General features: G+C 40.4%; 1 protein-coding gene across 4 annotated transcripts in view; it reads left to right on the plus strand.

The window, feature by feature from the left end:
• The window catches only part of kdm5c (lysine demethylase 5C), a 31702-nt gene that overhangs the window by 12252 nt on the left and 4032 nt on the right, over positions 1 to 15418 (plus strand). For all 4 annotated transcript variants that reach the window (XM_088332443.1, XM_088332446.1, XM_088332445.1 and 1 more), the window contains 20 exons: positions 2048 to 2171; positions 2261 to 2580; positions 3989 to 4147; positions 4226 to 4345; positions 4428 to 4586; positions 4848 to 5029; positions 5108 to 5270; positions 5331 to 5450; positions 5525 to 5719; positions 5841 to 6022; positions 6098 to 6222; positions 6318 to 6465; positions 6537 to 6627; positions 6697 to 7079; positions 7162 to 7300; positions 7388 to 7567; positions 11201 to 11314; positions 11392 to 12117; positions 14168 to 14213; positions 14297 to 14496. In XM_088332443.1, coding sequence (XP_088188569.1) covers positions 2048 to 2171; positions 2261 to 2580; positions 3989 to 4147; positions 4226 to 4345; positions 4428 to 4586; positions 4848 to 5029; positions 5108 to 5270; positions 5331 to 5450; positions 5525 to 5719; positions 5841 to 6022; positions 6098 to 6222; positions 6318 to 6465; positions 6537 to 6627; positions 6697 to 7079; positions 7162 to 7300; positions 7388 to 7567; positions 11201 to 11314; positions 11392 to 12117; positions 14168 to 14213; positions 14297 to 14496 — 3876 coding nt within the window. The remainder of the gene's footprint in view (positions 1 to 2047; positions 2172 to 2260; positions 2581 to 3988; positions 4148 to 4225; positions 4346 to 4427; positions 4587 to 4847; positions 5030 to 5107; positions 5271 to 5330; positions 5451 to 5524; positions 5720 to 5840; positions 6023 to 6097; positions 6223 to 6317; positions 6466 to 6536; positions 6628 to 6696; positions 7080 to 7161; positions 7301 to 7387; positions 7568 to 11200; positions 11315 to 11391; positions 12118 to 14167; positions 14214 to 14296; positions 14497 to 15418) is intronic.

A 15418-nucleotide genomic window follows, 5' to 3' on the forward strand; every position in this document is an offset into this window, starting at 1 on the left:
GCTTGGTAATATACAGTTTAGAAAAAGGGGAGGACATTTATTTATTTACCATCAAAGTTTTAGAACATTTCAATTACACCGGGCAAAAAGAAAAGTTGACAACCTCCAAGGTTGAGTTTTATTTTCCATTGTTTGTTGGAAATGAGTGTCCGAACTAAGTAACGTGTGAATAACACGTGCAAGACCACACGGCCCCTTGCACAAACTCCAAACAAACCTTCATTCCTTTGTGTCCCCCTGGAAACCTCTGCCTACTTTCACATGCGCGACTCTTTGATCCATGCAGTCAAATCGACCAAACATAGAACATATGATGCCAAAAAAGACACAAGAGGCAGCAGCTTACGCCGTCATGCAAATAAGGGTATAGCCCTGCGTCACATTAGGCTAGGCAGGCATGCCAATTCCAATTTAATTCACCTTGTTGATCTTTGCTCATATTGTTATTTTGATTGATTTTCCTCTTTTATTCAGCACGACGGTGAATAATAATGATGTGTTGGAATATATTGATAGAGAATTGTCACCCTGCTTATGGCGCCCTCACCATCAGATGTGCCAATTCAATGTATTTTTAAAATTTAATTTAAGTCCCGCGCGCACGTCAAGCCAACCATGGGGGAATTTGGCCTTGACGCCTCTGGCTGTAGAGCTCCGAAGGCGACGAGCCGTTTTCAGCGACGCTGTTTTTCTCTGTCCATGAAGTTGTTTATGTCATGTATTTTCGGATCATTACACCATTCAAAATGGTGTCTTACCTAGTTGGATAACGGTTATAAATACATTTTTAATTAATGTACCGAAAGGTGAATGGGGACTGTGTCGACCACCAGTGCTCTTGGGTTTGGTAGATGCGACGGCAACCGGCATGTGTTGTTGGCAGACAAAACCGCTTTATGAAGCAGCTTTCGAAAGTGAAAGTGAATGAAAGCCGTTTTTTTTTTCTAAATGCTGTTTTTTTCTTGTGATCTGTCAAAATGTATTTTTTCTGGGAGTCTGTGATGTGTCTTTAAATTTGTTGAGTATTAAAACGTTAAAGTAGTTTAGTATTTTATCTTTTCATTTGTAGATTCGCATTTTATTTCATGTTTCCTGTGTTTTTCAGTGCTTTTTTCCCCCTCCTTTAAGTCATTCATAATAACACAAAATAAATAGTAAAATATGGATTAAAAGACAAAAACAACCAGAAGAGTCGTTTGGGAGCCAAAATATCCGGCTCTTTTTAGTGAGCCGAGCTGTCTGAAAAAGCCTGTTCTTTAAAAAGGAGTCCCATCTCAAAACCCGACCATTCGCTTCCTTGAGAATAAGAGCAAACTCCGATCAAAGACGTGTTTCATAGAGCGCATGCATAAAGTCACAGTTTTCCCAGCCCCCCGATGCCAATAAAACACACACACACACACACATACACTTGAAAAATTTGGCGAACGAGTGCTAAATTCATCAAAAATGTTTGATAGTCTGCACCACTGGTGACTGGTCGTTTAAGTGCCTGCGAGAACATGACGGCAGAAGCAAATTGCCGTTAGCCGGTGGCGCTGCACAAAGTTGATAGATGTGCTCAGGGCTTTACATTTTGCCTTGGAGAAACACAAAAATTGAAGGCTATTACATAACACAGTGTGGTAATCTTACAGTTCAGTGATTAGCTCCTGGAATTGAATAAATGTAATTAGCAGAAAAATCTGGAGTTAAAATTGTATACTTTTTTGTATTTTTAATTTTAGCAAAATTTTGACTCTTGAAGTAAATATTTGTGTGATTAGATAAGTTGTTTTCATTTCAGTGTTTAAGTATTTTGGTGATTAATGGTATCATTCCAGTTTTATGGTTGTAGCTTTCATGGTAATGGGTGATTAATTTCAAGCTTTCCTTAACGTCTATAACCTATCTAGAGTAATCGTTTTTAGCATTGCTTGTGTGTGTTTTTCTCCCAAAATGTATTTATTAATTTACTTTGTATTTGGCCACATTGCTTCGCGTTTTTCATAGCGTAGTAGATGTCTGCATTATTGTTAATAAGGACAGTCTATATTTTTTTCTGCAGCCTGAACCTACGGAGGAAGATATTGAGAAGAATCCAGAATTGAAGAAACTGCAGATTTATGGCGCCGGGCCCAAGATGGTAGGACTTGGACTCATGGCCCGGCAGCGTGGGATTAGGAAAAAGGGTCAGAGTTGAATTGACCTCATTTCTTATTGCATTCCCATCACCACTTATTGCATTCCCATCACCACTTGTTGTAACCTGTCTTTCCAGATGACTTGCCTCAGACTGTGATCATCAGGGATGTTCCAACATCTGCCCCCGGTGCCAATTGTGCAAAAGAGGAACCTCAGGTTTCACACGACAGACAGATTGGGGAGCAGCTGAATTCCCTTCAAATTCCCCCCGCCACTATCACAGTCAAGACTGAAGTCACAACAGAAGTCAAAGCTGAGGTCAAACCAGAAATAAAGCCTGAAGTAAAGAAAGAAGGATTTGAGGAGCATCTTCACAAAGAAAATCATTCTAGTTTTGTAGATGGTCCATGCACAAAAATGACCATGAGCCTACGGCACAACATCAACAAGCAGAGTGTAAGTAATTGAAAATTCTAACCACATATAACTAAAAACTTGTTTTCTAATGGTTTGTAAATAATTTAACGTTTTTGTGAGTGACTTCATTTCATCATTTTAATGCAATTAACTGTCAATGGCAAGTACCGCAAATTCCAGACTATAGAGCGCACCTGATTTTAGGCCGCACTCAGTAAGTTTTTAAAGGAAAAAATATTTTTTACACACATAAGTCGCACCTGGCTATAAACCCCATGTACCCAGATTGAAACATGAGATATTTACAACGAAAGACAGTACACAGACTTTTAATAATATGCAGTATCTTAACCCCTCAACAATCTGTCGGCCCGCCGGTGGGCTGCTGGACTTTTGATAAACAAATACTTGTCTGTACAATGTCAGCTGAAATACGTCATGCCACATATCATTGGCAAGTTTAAACTGTTGGGATTCAAGATATGACTTTCAAAATATACTTATCAAAAGAAAAAAATCAAGTCAACACTATCAGTCTGAAACAAGATTGCCGCAAACTATAAAGCCGTCTTAACTCACTATTACATCCCTTGGCTGTCTTCATCTACATCAAGGACAATCCATAGAATCCCATCAACCATGTAAAATAGTTATTCCAAAACACACAATGATGCCGACAGATAGAGAAATTTGCCTGAAACATTTCTGCTTTGTTGGACGTTGCTTCTTGTAATCCGTTTGCCTTGCCACATTTTTTCCGTTTATAAATAAACAGACTCTTAAAATGATTCCCATTATGGTAGCTAGACTTCCCCTTTCCATTAAAACCTTTTCCATGATGAGGGTCTGTTCATGCAAAGTTTATTTATGCACAAAGCATGAAGTTACACGAAATTTGCGTCTCTCTCTACCCATATATCCCACCTGTTTCACTCTCACCTTTACCGCTCCGGCGCCCCTGGCGGCCTTTAAAAGAAATTTATAAATTAGCCGCATCATTGCAAAAGCCGCAGTGTTGAGAGCTTGTGACAAAAGTCCTAGCTTAAAGTAATTAGTAATTGGGTGTGTGTATTTTAAAATGTTTACAATTTTCTAAAATGCCTGGGAGTAAATGAGTCCACAGACCCAAAGATAAATAACCACAATCTTAAGTGAAATTTCCTTGCAACTGCAATTCGATTGAAATGATGAGATAATTTGTAGTTTTCATACAATCACCTCTAAAACAGGAATCAATCAGAAATTTGATTTAAAAAATAGTTTTAGTGATAACATGACATTTCTCATGTTGGACTTTATCTTTCATAGTATCAAGTGTTATGTTTTTGGAATGAAATATAAAGGACTATAGCAAATTTTATTTTGGATATAGCATTGACATTTTTCTTTGACTGCTAGAAAAATCGAGTACTGTCTGGATTTAACAGTGCCTGTATATGCCCTTCAGGTGGATTCTTTTGTGTGTCGGATGTGTGGTCGCAGAGACGATGATGAGAAACTTTTGCTGTGTAATGGTTGTGAAGACAACTACCACACATTTTGTCTCCTACCACCACTCACTGATCCTCCTAAAGGCAACTGGAAATGCCCAAAGTGTGTTGCTGAAGTAAGTCGTAGCTTAATAGTGAGTGGTGAGGATCCCAATTCACAAGACTCATTCTTTGTGGAAACATTTACTTTGCAGGAGTGTAAGAAGCCTTCCGAGGCATTTGGTTTTGAACAAGCAACACGTGAATACAGTCTGCAGAGTTTTGGGGAGATGGCCGATGCATTTAAAGCAGATTACTTCAACATGCCTGTGCATGTAAGCACACCCACAAACCATGAAGGTGTTTAACATTGTTTGCATACAGAGTGAGATTTATTTCTTCATGCATCGTTTGTAGATGGTTCCCACTGAGCTTGTTGAGAGGGAATTCTGGAGGTTGGTTGGCAGCATCGAAGAGGATGTGACTGTCGAGTACGGAGCAGACATCCACTCGAAAGAGTTTGGCAGTGGCTTCCCGATGAATAACGGCAAGAGGATTCTGACCAAGGAGGAGGAGGTGTGCCTGCTCTTTGTGACATAATACACTCCATCACTTATGATTTTCAATTTGAAAAATAAAACTTTTCAGCCTTATTTTCTGAATCACATTTTCAGGACGAGTAAAAAAAAATAAGACTGACTGCGCACTCATGTTATCATTTATATTTCGGAAGGCGTGGGCTAAAAATAAAAACTCACCGAACCTATCCCACAATTATGTAAGTTAAGGAGACCTTTTCAAAAGTTATTAATTTCATGAAACCTTTGCACCTGTCAGGACTACGCTCGCAGTGGCTGGAATTTGAATGTAATGCCCGTCCTGGAGCAGTCCCTTCTGTGCCACATTAATGGTGATATATCTGGCATGAAGGTGCCCTGGCTTTATGTTGGAATGGTATTTTCCGCTTTCTGCTGGCACATCGAGGATCATTGGAGCTACTCCATCAACTACCTGCACTGGTACACAAAACACTTTTTGTTAATGTAAAGTTTCCAAAAAGTTTTATATTTTGTATTTTAACAATTGATCATCTTTAGGGGTGAACCAAAAACCTGGTATGGAGTACCCTCAGTAGCTGCAGAGCGCCTAGAGGGTGTGATGAAGAAATTGACACCAGAGTTATTTGAATTCCAACCTGACCTTTTGCACCAGTTGGTTACAATAATGAACCCAAACATCCTCATGGCTCACGGCGTACCGGTCAGTGTCTTAAAAGCGTTTTTTCTTTTGGCCAAAAGTAACCATTTTTTTAACTGACAGGTTGTGAGGACAAACCAGTGTGCTGGTGAGTTTGTAATCACCTTCCCCAGAGCCTATCACAGTGGTTTCAACCAGGGATATAATTTTGCAGAAGCAGTGAACTTCTGTACAGCTGATTGGGTAACTTTCCTGATGGCTTTATACACAAGACTTGACAATCTTGATTGTCCCACTGATTTGTTGTCTCATTGTAGCTACCTTCCGGTCGTTCCTGCATAGAACACTATCGACGTCTGCGGAGGTACTGCGTCTTCTCTCACGAAGAGCTCACCTGTAAAATGGCAGCAAGTCCAGAGAAACTAGATCTTAATCTTGCTGCCGCGACACACCGGGAAATGTTCCTCATCGTCCAGGAGGAGAGGAAGCTGCGGAAGTCTTTAATGGAAAGGGTAGGGGTCAGCAACCATTTTGTTTTGTGTCTGTTTGTCATGACCTCTTACTGCTTTTTTAAATGTGTCCTGAAAGGCAATGAAAAGTGCTTTTTACTCATCAAATTTACTTTGGACACAGGGCATAACTGAAGCGGAGCGAGAGGCGTTTGAGCTGCTGCCCGATGATGAACGGCAATGCGACAAATGCAAGACAACATGTTTTCTCTCAGCACTGGCTTGTTCAAACTGCCCCGAGCATCTCGTGTGTCTTTATCACACTCAGGACCTTTGCAACTGTCCTACTAACAAACTCTACCTCAGGTATCAAACAGCATTTTAATTGGCATACACACAACTACACCTGTATACTTAGTATTTTTCGGTACGTCCTTGCAGGTACAGATATACCCTGGATGAGTTATTGGCCATGCTACACCGCTTAAAGGTTCGCTCTGAGGCCTTTGATTCATGGGCCAACAGGGTCAAAGAGGCGCTTGAGCAAGAGGATGGAAACAAGATAGGTAAGAAACTATCACTTACATTGCTGACATGGTTTTGAGGATTTCCAGGGACACTGTAGAATTGTGCCAAACGTATGGTATTTATGACACCCCAGGAGTTGACTACTTAGAGACACTCAAAATTGAAGCAGCAGAAAAAAAGTTCCCCAACAACGAACTTCTACGTAAACTCAACACTGTTCTCGAAGACATCGAGCATTGCCAACAGAAGAGCACTCAACTTCTGGCTCAATTAAACACGAGGTGAGAAAATGGAAGCATATGATGCCTACTGAATTGTCATGTCAAAACATTTATTCATTGTTTCGTTGTAGTGAGACAAAAATGACAGCGACAGAGCTCAAATCCTTGGTGGAGATGATGCAAAACCTGCCCTGTGTGATGGGTCAACTAGAGGAAATAGAGGTAATTGCGCATTTGGCATAGCATTGGACTATGACTTTGTGTAACAAAAGTATTGCATTGCCCACCTAGGCAATTTTAAAGGTGGTAAATGACTACCAGACTCGAGCTCAGGAATTGATCAATGAACGTGACTGGAGGAGGAACTCTGCACCAGCAGAGCTGCTGGAGACATTGCTAGAGCAGGGAACTAAACTTCCCGTTGTGGTGCCAGAGTGTAATCTGCTCCGAGGCCTGCAGGAGTTGGGACGCTGGTTGGCAGAGGTCAGGTGCACATTAGGCACAGAAGGGGGCGAGAGACCAGAAGTCACTTTGACAGTGTTAAGGAATCTGATAGAGGCAGGCTGCAATGTGCCCCAAAGCGCATCTGTGGATACAGCCATGGCCGAACTGCAAGAGCTGCTCACTATTGCAGAGCGTTGGGAGGAGAAAGCGCAGATCTGCCTCGAACAAAGGTAGCAAAATTCACAAGTGTTTCCCAGACAGCACGTTGGCACCTGTTATCCCCGTTCTCAACTTGTCAATTGTCTTCTTTAGACAAAAGCACCCACTCTCAACACTGGAGGCAATTGTCAACGAAGCTCAGCTCATTCCTGTTACGTTGCCTAAAATTCAAGCTTTGCAGGGTTGTCTAAGCCGTGCACGTGCTTGGGTAACAGACTTAGAGGAAATCCAGGTATTATAATACAAACGAGTGATTCAAGGGTTTGATGCAACATGAATTCTAGTCAAAATGCTGAGGCTTTTTGGTAACTTTTCACAGAATGGGGAGCATTACCCGTGCCTGGATGACCTAGAGGGCCTGGTGGCTATTGGAAGGGACTTGCCTGTATTCATGGAGGAGCTGCGACAGCTAGAGCTGCAGGTGGCCAGCGCTCATTCATGGCGAGACAAGGCCACCAAGACCTTCTTGAAGAAAAGCAGTCAGCACAGCCTGCTTGAGGTGATTTTCTAAATGTTAGCCCTACAACTGACCCTGATCCAAATGTTACACATTTTAAGATATTTTTTTGTTCATGAGCGGGCAACAGTTGACCCCATGGGTTTTGAGGGGATACACTTATTTGAATATTCATTAGTTAACTACACGCAGTAAAGCTATCTAGTATAACAGTATAATAGCGATGTCATGTTTTAGAACAAATTTAACATGTCACCTACAAATTTTGAATGATTCACAGAAGCTCCTTTACTCTTACCTTTGTCCTCTTTTCATGGCAACTTCCTTCATGTTTGAAAAGCACACCATTTGACTGTGAAGTACATTGTATGTGTTTCTAGTTCTAATTTTTTTCAACTACAATTAATTCTGGTTGAGTTTAGCCATGCCCCACACTGCATGCCAGACAAAGCTTTTACTTAAATTGGTAACCAGTTCCGGCAAAGGTTTGGACTGCAAAGCAATTGATGTTACAAATGTGGTTTTCAATAAACCGAATGAACATGGGAGGAACAATGAGTACCTGAAGAACACATCCAGAAGACATAATATACAACTAAATACAACAAAAAGGAAGAAATGCCGACGGCACTTTGCTACTCAAAGTCATAAACATTAAACTACAAAAACATTGTTGATAAAACCAGCAACATTCAGTAAAGTTACCATATTTTCTGGATTATAAGGTGAACCTTCAAAATATTCCTCTGTGAGCTATTTATTTGTATATAAAAAGCAAATTAAATCAAGACTACAAGGTTGAATTTACATTTTATATCAAAAATGTTAATTAAAAGTTGTTTATGGAACATAAATAAGGGGAAATCTGATTTCACAACAAAATTGACTTGATTTGTTCTTAAAATCAGCAGAAACATTCAATGCTATTGTCAAATATTTTTGATTGGATTTACTTTTTCCAGTTTAGAAAGCGGACTTTAAAGGTGTGTAGTTTGAGGTGTCCCCTAAAAGTTTAAAATGAAATATTTCCTCTATTGACACCTTCATATTTCTGTAAATTTCGCCTAAAATCCTAATCCAAAACGGAACCAAAGTAAATTAAGTGCGGTACTTGAACCATTATAATATGGTTTTGGTCTTTGTCCTAAGCTGAGATCACTGCAAGTGCTACCAACATAGAGAAACCTTCAATTTCTGTGTGGAACACACATAAAACTAGGTTGTTGTTTTTTTTAAATCTCGCTTGAATTTTTATTTTTATTTATTTATTTTTACAATCAAATGCTTGCAGATGAGTACCATGGGCATATTAGCTGGGAAACTGATAAGACAATAGCTTGAAGCCTTACCTGATACTTTATTAAAATTGATCACAATCTGAAAAACTGTATTTTACACCTTTTTCTAATGGTAGGTCTAGGCGTTTCCAAACGTGGCCATTTAGAGAAGACCAGGTTATAGCCCTACAAACTTTGCAACCGTGTATTTTACTTTGGCCAAGTTTTAGACATTGTAAAAGTGTTTTAAATGTTTGACTTCTCTTTCCAGAAGTCAATCCAGGATTGTGCACATGCAGGGCAAAAACGGATCCGGGGTTGCATTTACACATGTTTACTTTCAGTTCTGATTTGAATACACATCGTAAAATTGCAAAAAAATTAGGTTGGGAATTACATTGGCTAATCGATGTGTCGATCCACATTTGAATTGGTCAGTGTTGGCTCAAGATTTTTGAAGCCAAAGTAGGTGGTGTCATTTAATTATTCATTTGTTTATTCAATACAACCCCTCATAAAGTTTGCAATTGGCCAAGAGTGGTGTCAATCAAAAGATCAGAGGCTAACTGCTATATCAGATGTCCTCTGATGAGATCACGGATCACTTAACTGCATGGGTCGTCAGAGCACCAAGGAGGACGCAACTCTGGACAACCTTCTCCACTGTTGAGAGTCTCTGGCCTGTTTTTGGGTGGTGGCAAAGTGTGCACCATTCCCTCCCTAATGTTGTTGGGCCAGTTCTTTTTCGGTCTTCTTTTCTTCCTTCCTCCTTGGACTGTGCCCTGGATAATTATCTCGGCCAGTCCTGATGATCTTATGACGTGACCATACCACTGAAGTGTCTGTCAATGCACAGTTGTCAACAGTTCTTTGTAGGGTCCAATGTGCCCTCTGATGGTTTTGCTCACCGTTTCGTTTGTCACATGGGCTAAGTAGCTGATGGCTAGAAGTTTCATGTAGCAGTTTTCAGTTTTGCAGTGAGTCCTTGTCTCACAAGCGTAGAGGAAGATGGAAGTAATCAGCCCTTGCATGAGTCTGATCTTTGATTTCATCGCTGTGTTATTGTCCCACCAGATGGGTTTAAGTCTGGGAAGTAGTTTACCTATGGTTTGACCTTTCCTGGCCATGATTTCTGGTTTTGACCCTCTTCTGATATGATAGCTATAAGATTTAAATTTGGTGACTAGTTCTGTCTCTCTGTGTTTGATGGTGTTTTTTGTAGTGATACATAGGGGATTGTTGGTCATTACTTTTGTTTTTTTCTGTGCTGATTTCCATCCCATACTGGTTTGATGCTTTGTCTAGACGATTGACCAGGTCTCTTAAGTTCTTGTTTGTCTCCTGCCAGTCCGGCAATATCATCTGCAAAACAGGTTAGTAATGTTATGTCAAAGTTCATCTGATGAGTATTTATTTTTAAAAGGGAATATGGGGCGAAACAGACTGACGACAGCAAGGATTGTCAAACGATTTAGGAATGCTTTTAGGCAGGTTATTTTTATCTGTCGGTTTATTATGTGTTTTGGGGTAGATCTTTTACACTGTTAGATTCTCTGGACTCTCGTGAATGTAACCACACCATATTTGTCTTTAGTAGAAATTCACAGCACTTTTAGGTGCGTGATACCAGCTTTATAGTTTTCAGCTAACTTGTTTCAGACTGATTGTGATCGTTTCTGTGATGAGTGTATTTTGAAATGGTCATCATAACTTGAATCCCAAGAGTTTAAGCTTTCCAAAGATATGTGGCATATGACATTTTTCAGTGACTGGTAACATTGTAAGGACACGACTTTATCAACTGTCTGACGGCACGCTAGCGAAATGTTAAGGGGTTATTTGTTAAAAAAAAGTCCAACTGGGCTCAAAAACCCTTTATATATTTTTTTACTGCGCCTTCTGCTTTTACCTTACTTTCTTCATTGGTGTTCCGGCCACAAAGCGCATTAGACTTGAGGAAAGGAGGCATGGTGGTGGGGGTTTTATTGAAGTGAATTCTCCCGCGTGCTTGAGGTGTTCTTAAATTGTAGGATGGAAATGGTGAAAGTAAGAAAATGACTGTGTCAGATACAGCCAACATGTCAACCTAAACCTAAAAAAAAAAAAAGAACAGTTTAAGCGCGTCTTAAGACACATACATGCATGCGACACAGAAACAGCTTGACAGAGGCTGCAATGATGATTTCAGTCAGACGATGGTGTCAGCGAGTAGAATATTTTGAACTTACGGACACAACTTTTAAAGTGCACCTCATAGTCCAGAAACTGCAAAGTGTTGCACATGTTTTATTAATCGAAATTCCTCTTGTTTAAAAAAAAAACTAAAAATGAGCAGCATTACCAAGGTATAGCAGCTCTTGTTAAGAAATTTAGTATAACAGACAGATTTGCCCTGCAGGTGTTGTGTCCATGCGCCAAAAGGCGACATGACCTCTCATCAGAAGATGTGGACGACTGTGACACCAACACAGTTGGCCTTTCTGCTCAAGACCTTCGAGATCCTGCAGCAATTGTGAGTGAACAGCACATGATGGACCCGTCTCTTTGCGGCGTTTCAATGTGTGCATTCAATCGTTGTCTTCTTTCTAGGCGACTGCTTTCAGGGATGGGGAACGCCGGGAGAAGGAAGCACTGCTGAGGTTGCAGAAAGTCAACATGGGTAAGCCGGAACTTAAAGTGGGAAGTTACAAGGAGGGCGAGCAGACATCTGACGGCCTCATGGAAACAAACTCTGCAAACATCAAAGAGAACGGAAACCACACTAGCGCCCCCTCTGTGCAGACTGTATGTGTGTGCGCAGGTCAGCCACACTTGCCTCAATTGCGTTGCCACCTTTGCAAAGACTGGTTTCACAGCGGTTGCGTTCCGTTTCCCTCGCTGCTGCCCCCTCATATGCCGCCTGGTAACTTGAATTGCTGGTGGGACTGGGACTCGCGCTTTCTGTGTCCCCGGTGCCAGCGCTCCCGTCGTCCTCGTCTGGAGACTATCCTTGCGTTACTGGTGGCCTTGCAGAGGCTGCCCGTCCGCCTGCCCGAAGGCGAGGCACTCCAGTGTTTGACGGAACGGGCCATCACCTGGCAGGGGCGCGCCAAAGAGGCACTAGATACGCCCGAGCTGCAGCGGGCCCTTCAGACCCTGCAGGAACTTAAAGAAACACTGGGCCGTGACAAAAATGAGAAGAGTGCGCAAAAAGAGCTGTACTCAAACTCGGTAATTGTTTTATCGGACTCGGAGGGAGGTGAAGGCGAGGACGGGATCATTGACCTGACCGAAGAGTCCCCGAAAAAGAAATCCAAGGAGGCCAATGGCATTGAGGTATGCTCTAAACCAAGAAGTATTTTTAACATGTTCCCCTTGAAACGTTATTGTTGTTAAATCCTTATTGAAAACGGTGTGCGTCGTTGAAAGTGTCCTTAAAAAAAGTTACATTTGAAATATTTTCCAAATCAAGTATGTGTTAAGAATCCCCTACTGAGTTCAAAGAGCCCTCATGCATTATTTTCCACTGCACTTATCTGATTTGATCAAAAACGTGCAATTAGAACCATACACAGGGTAGGATATCGAGATCATAATAATATTTTTTTCCTGCGGTCCAAATTATTAAAATTGGATGGTTTAGTAAAATTTTTCACTGCACAACTGCTTTTAAGGTCAACAAAAACAGTGCCAGAAAACATCCATAAATGATTCATTCGGAAAGAGGGAAATTATAACTTAAGGGGCTGTAGTAAATTCATAATCCTAAAGGTTAGAACGACCAGGAAAATTATGTGTGTGTCTGTGTGTGGAGTCAAACTTTGAAACTATTTACAAGACGAGATCAAACAATGTCCAACTATTCACTTGTTCAAATTTAAATACAAAAAAACATTACTGGCGGAATACAGTGATGAAACAAATGGGGTATGTGTGATACGAGAGATTGGGAATAGTGCGTCTAGATCTATGGTTAACTTTGTTGTTATTGTTGCCATTATTATATCATAACTGTTATTAATATTATTGCAATGGTTGTTATTATCATTGGTGTATTTAATAGGGAAGATTTAGGGGTAGGGAATATAAGCATCTGCTTCTTACTACCCCTCGAACATATTATGTCACATTATTTTGTTGTTGCATTACTGTTTTTGTTCTGTTTTTATTTTAATGTTCGTTTTCATTCATTCATACTTTTATCAACGCTGTTTGGTGCAGAACTCATTAAGTATTAGGAATCGGGGTAGGATTGGAGACTGACGTAATGCTCGCCTCGTGGATTTTTTTTTAATTTCTTAGTATAAAAACGGTGAGGGTAAGAAAAGGCCTGTTTAAAATTGAGTTTTGACGCCCACTGAAGCCCCAATAAAGATATAAAAACGAGTTTGTTCGAGCGTTTCTAGGAAATGCACTTACTTGCCCCCGCAACACGAAGGAGCTTGACAGAGGCTACAATGACACAAGGCAAGAGATGGCAGCAGCAAATAAAAAAGTTCCAAATTTTGTACAGCTGCTTTAAATGAAGCAACAGCAATCATAACACATTGTAGTCTTATCCTACCTTATTGTCCTGTGTGACCAAAGCTTTCACTACAAAATATCAGGGATTGTACAATATGCCTTGGGATTGGATTTTAAAATTCCTTGGCATCATTTGGTGCATTTTCTCTCCATTTCCTTGTAAGTTATCCGCACCTCATTTGATAACTTTTAGTGGCTCTTTTTATGAAAAGAAAACGTATGAAATGGATTGTTATTACAAGGGCTTTTGCCTGAAACCACCGTGTGATATCAAAGTAATGCGCCCTAACCATTTGACAATTTCAAATTTTGATTTTGGTTTCCGTAGTTATGTGATTTTTTTCCTTCATCTCCGCGAGTGTTTTGGTATTGTATGGCCTCAATGGCCCATCTAGAACGAATTCCATGCTATAACTGTGAAACGCCCCGAGTAGATAACATAATTGCTTTTTTTTTTAGAATGTTATCAATGGATTCTATCCGTAAAATGACTTCATTTTTTGAGACCTGACATACCGAAAAGATGTGTCCTAGCCATCTTACATTTCCTTACTTATGTAAGGCCTTTGATGAATTGGATGTATGTAAGCATTGAACATTTGGTAATAGTCATATCTATTACAGTCACACATCGTAGAGTACATAATTGTTGATTTATTGAAACATTGAGGGGCTTCTTGATCTCTGCCACAACCAAAAATGTAATGAAAACGATTGCTGCAAACATTGTTGTACTTCTTTATTGTTTGAAGTAACCGTTATCCTTATTAGCCACAACAGTTTCACAAGAGTCCCCTAAATTATTCACATAGTTCTAAATGGGTAACAAAAATTGATGTTTTGTGTGATACTTGTTTTCCAGCGGGTCGCTTGTAAGAACAGCAGCAGCCGGAACTCCAGCGTCAAAGGTGAGTCGGGGACGCCCACCTAACCGCTATTGTCCTTGGCGACAGATAGTAAATAGCATGCTACATCTTCCTTGCTCCTTCAGGTGTGGGCGCTCTACTGCCTCTGCTGCCCCAGCTCAAAGGCAAAGTGGTGCAGCTTTCAGCAGATGTGAGGGAGCGACTTGAAGAATTGCAGTTGGAAGGAGATCTTCTTGAGGTCTCCCTCGATCAGATGCACATCATAGGAAGAGTCCTGCAGGCAGCTTCCCATCCGCCCATGGCTATGTTACGTACACTCATTCAGGTTGGTGCTGATGGACTTTTTCACTTAATCCTCTGTTATACAATGTTTGAATAAACAGTTTTTTTGACAGGAAAACGCATTTTGCATAGACAAGTTTTAGTGCGGGTGTGGTAGTGCTTGAATTTGAAAAGACTTTAGGACATTGCATGAAAGTGCAATAAAGAAATCCAGCCTGTCTGAATGAGAGCAGCTTGACCTAGTCTGACCAGCGCACTTTGGCTTAATTGGTTGCACGTTTGTTGAGCCAGGATGAAAAGGTGCAGCTATGTCAAGCCAGCTGTAGATATTTGGGATAAATGTGCAAATGGATTCCTAGAATTTTATTCGAGCGTGTCTAAGAAATGCAAATCATGTTTTATTCTCTGCCACGATCTCCTGGCTTCAAGTCATGACTGCAGCCTTTAGTTTTCAAATTCCGCACCCCACCTTTAAGGAAAGGTAGAAAGCCAATTGCGTGCTGCCTCAATGAAATTGAATGCCATGTTTATAACCAACTGCATCCAGTAGTATGTTTTGCCTGCAATGTGGGAGGTACGGGTACAACTCCCAGTCAATGCTACTAAGACAAAGATCAGCTTACTAATAACATTTATTAAATCATATTTTCCCATTTAAGTCTTTTGTTACAAATTTATCCTGGAGTGCTACGCTAATTTCTTTAGTACACAATCGTTTTTATCAATGACAATGAAGAAAATCTTATTTTTTCTCTATTTAAATATTGTGTTTCATTGCTCCTCCTTCAAGAACAAACTTCTCTCTCTTTGATGAGGGAATAGATGATGAGAGTTGGCCCTTATACATACTATATTACCCCTGTAGACTTGGTTGATACCATCTTTGCAAGTTTTTCTATCACTTTTTAAAATCTCAAAAACCTGATAATTTAGATATTTATTAAAGCTCTGGCGGCAGTTTGATA

This window comes from Urocampus carinirostris, chromosome 3, assembly GCF_059441175.1.
Source record: "Urocampus carinirostris isolate Australia breed hairy pipefish chromosome 3, RoL_Ucar_1.0, whole genome shotgun sequence".
Lineage (NCBI taxonomy): Eukaryota > Metazoa > Chordata > Actinopteri > Syngnathiformes > Syngnathidae > Urocampus > Urocampus carinirostris.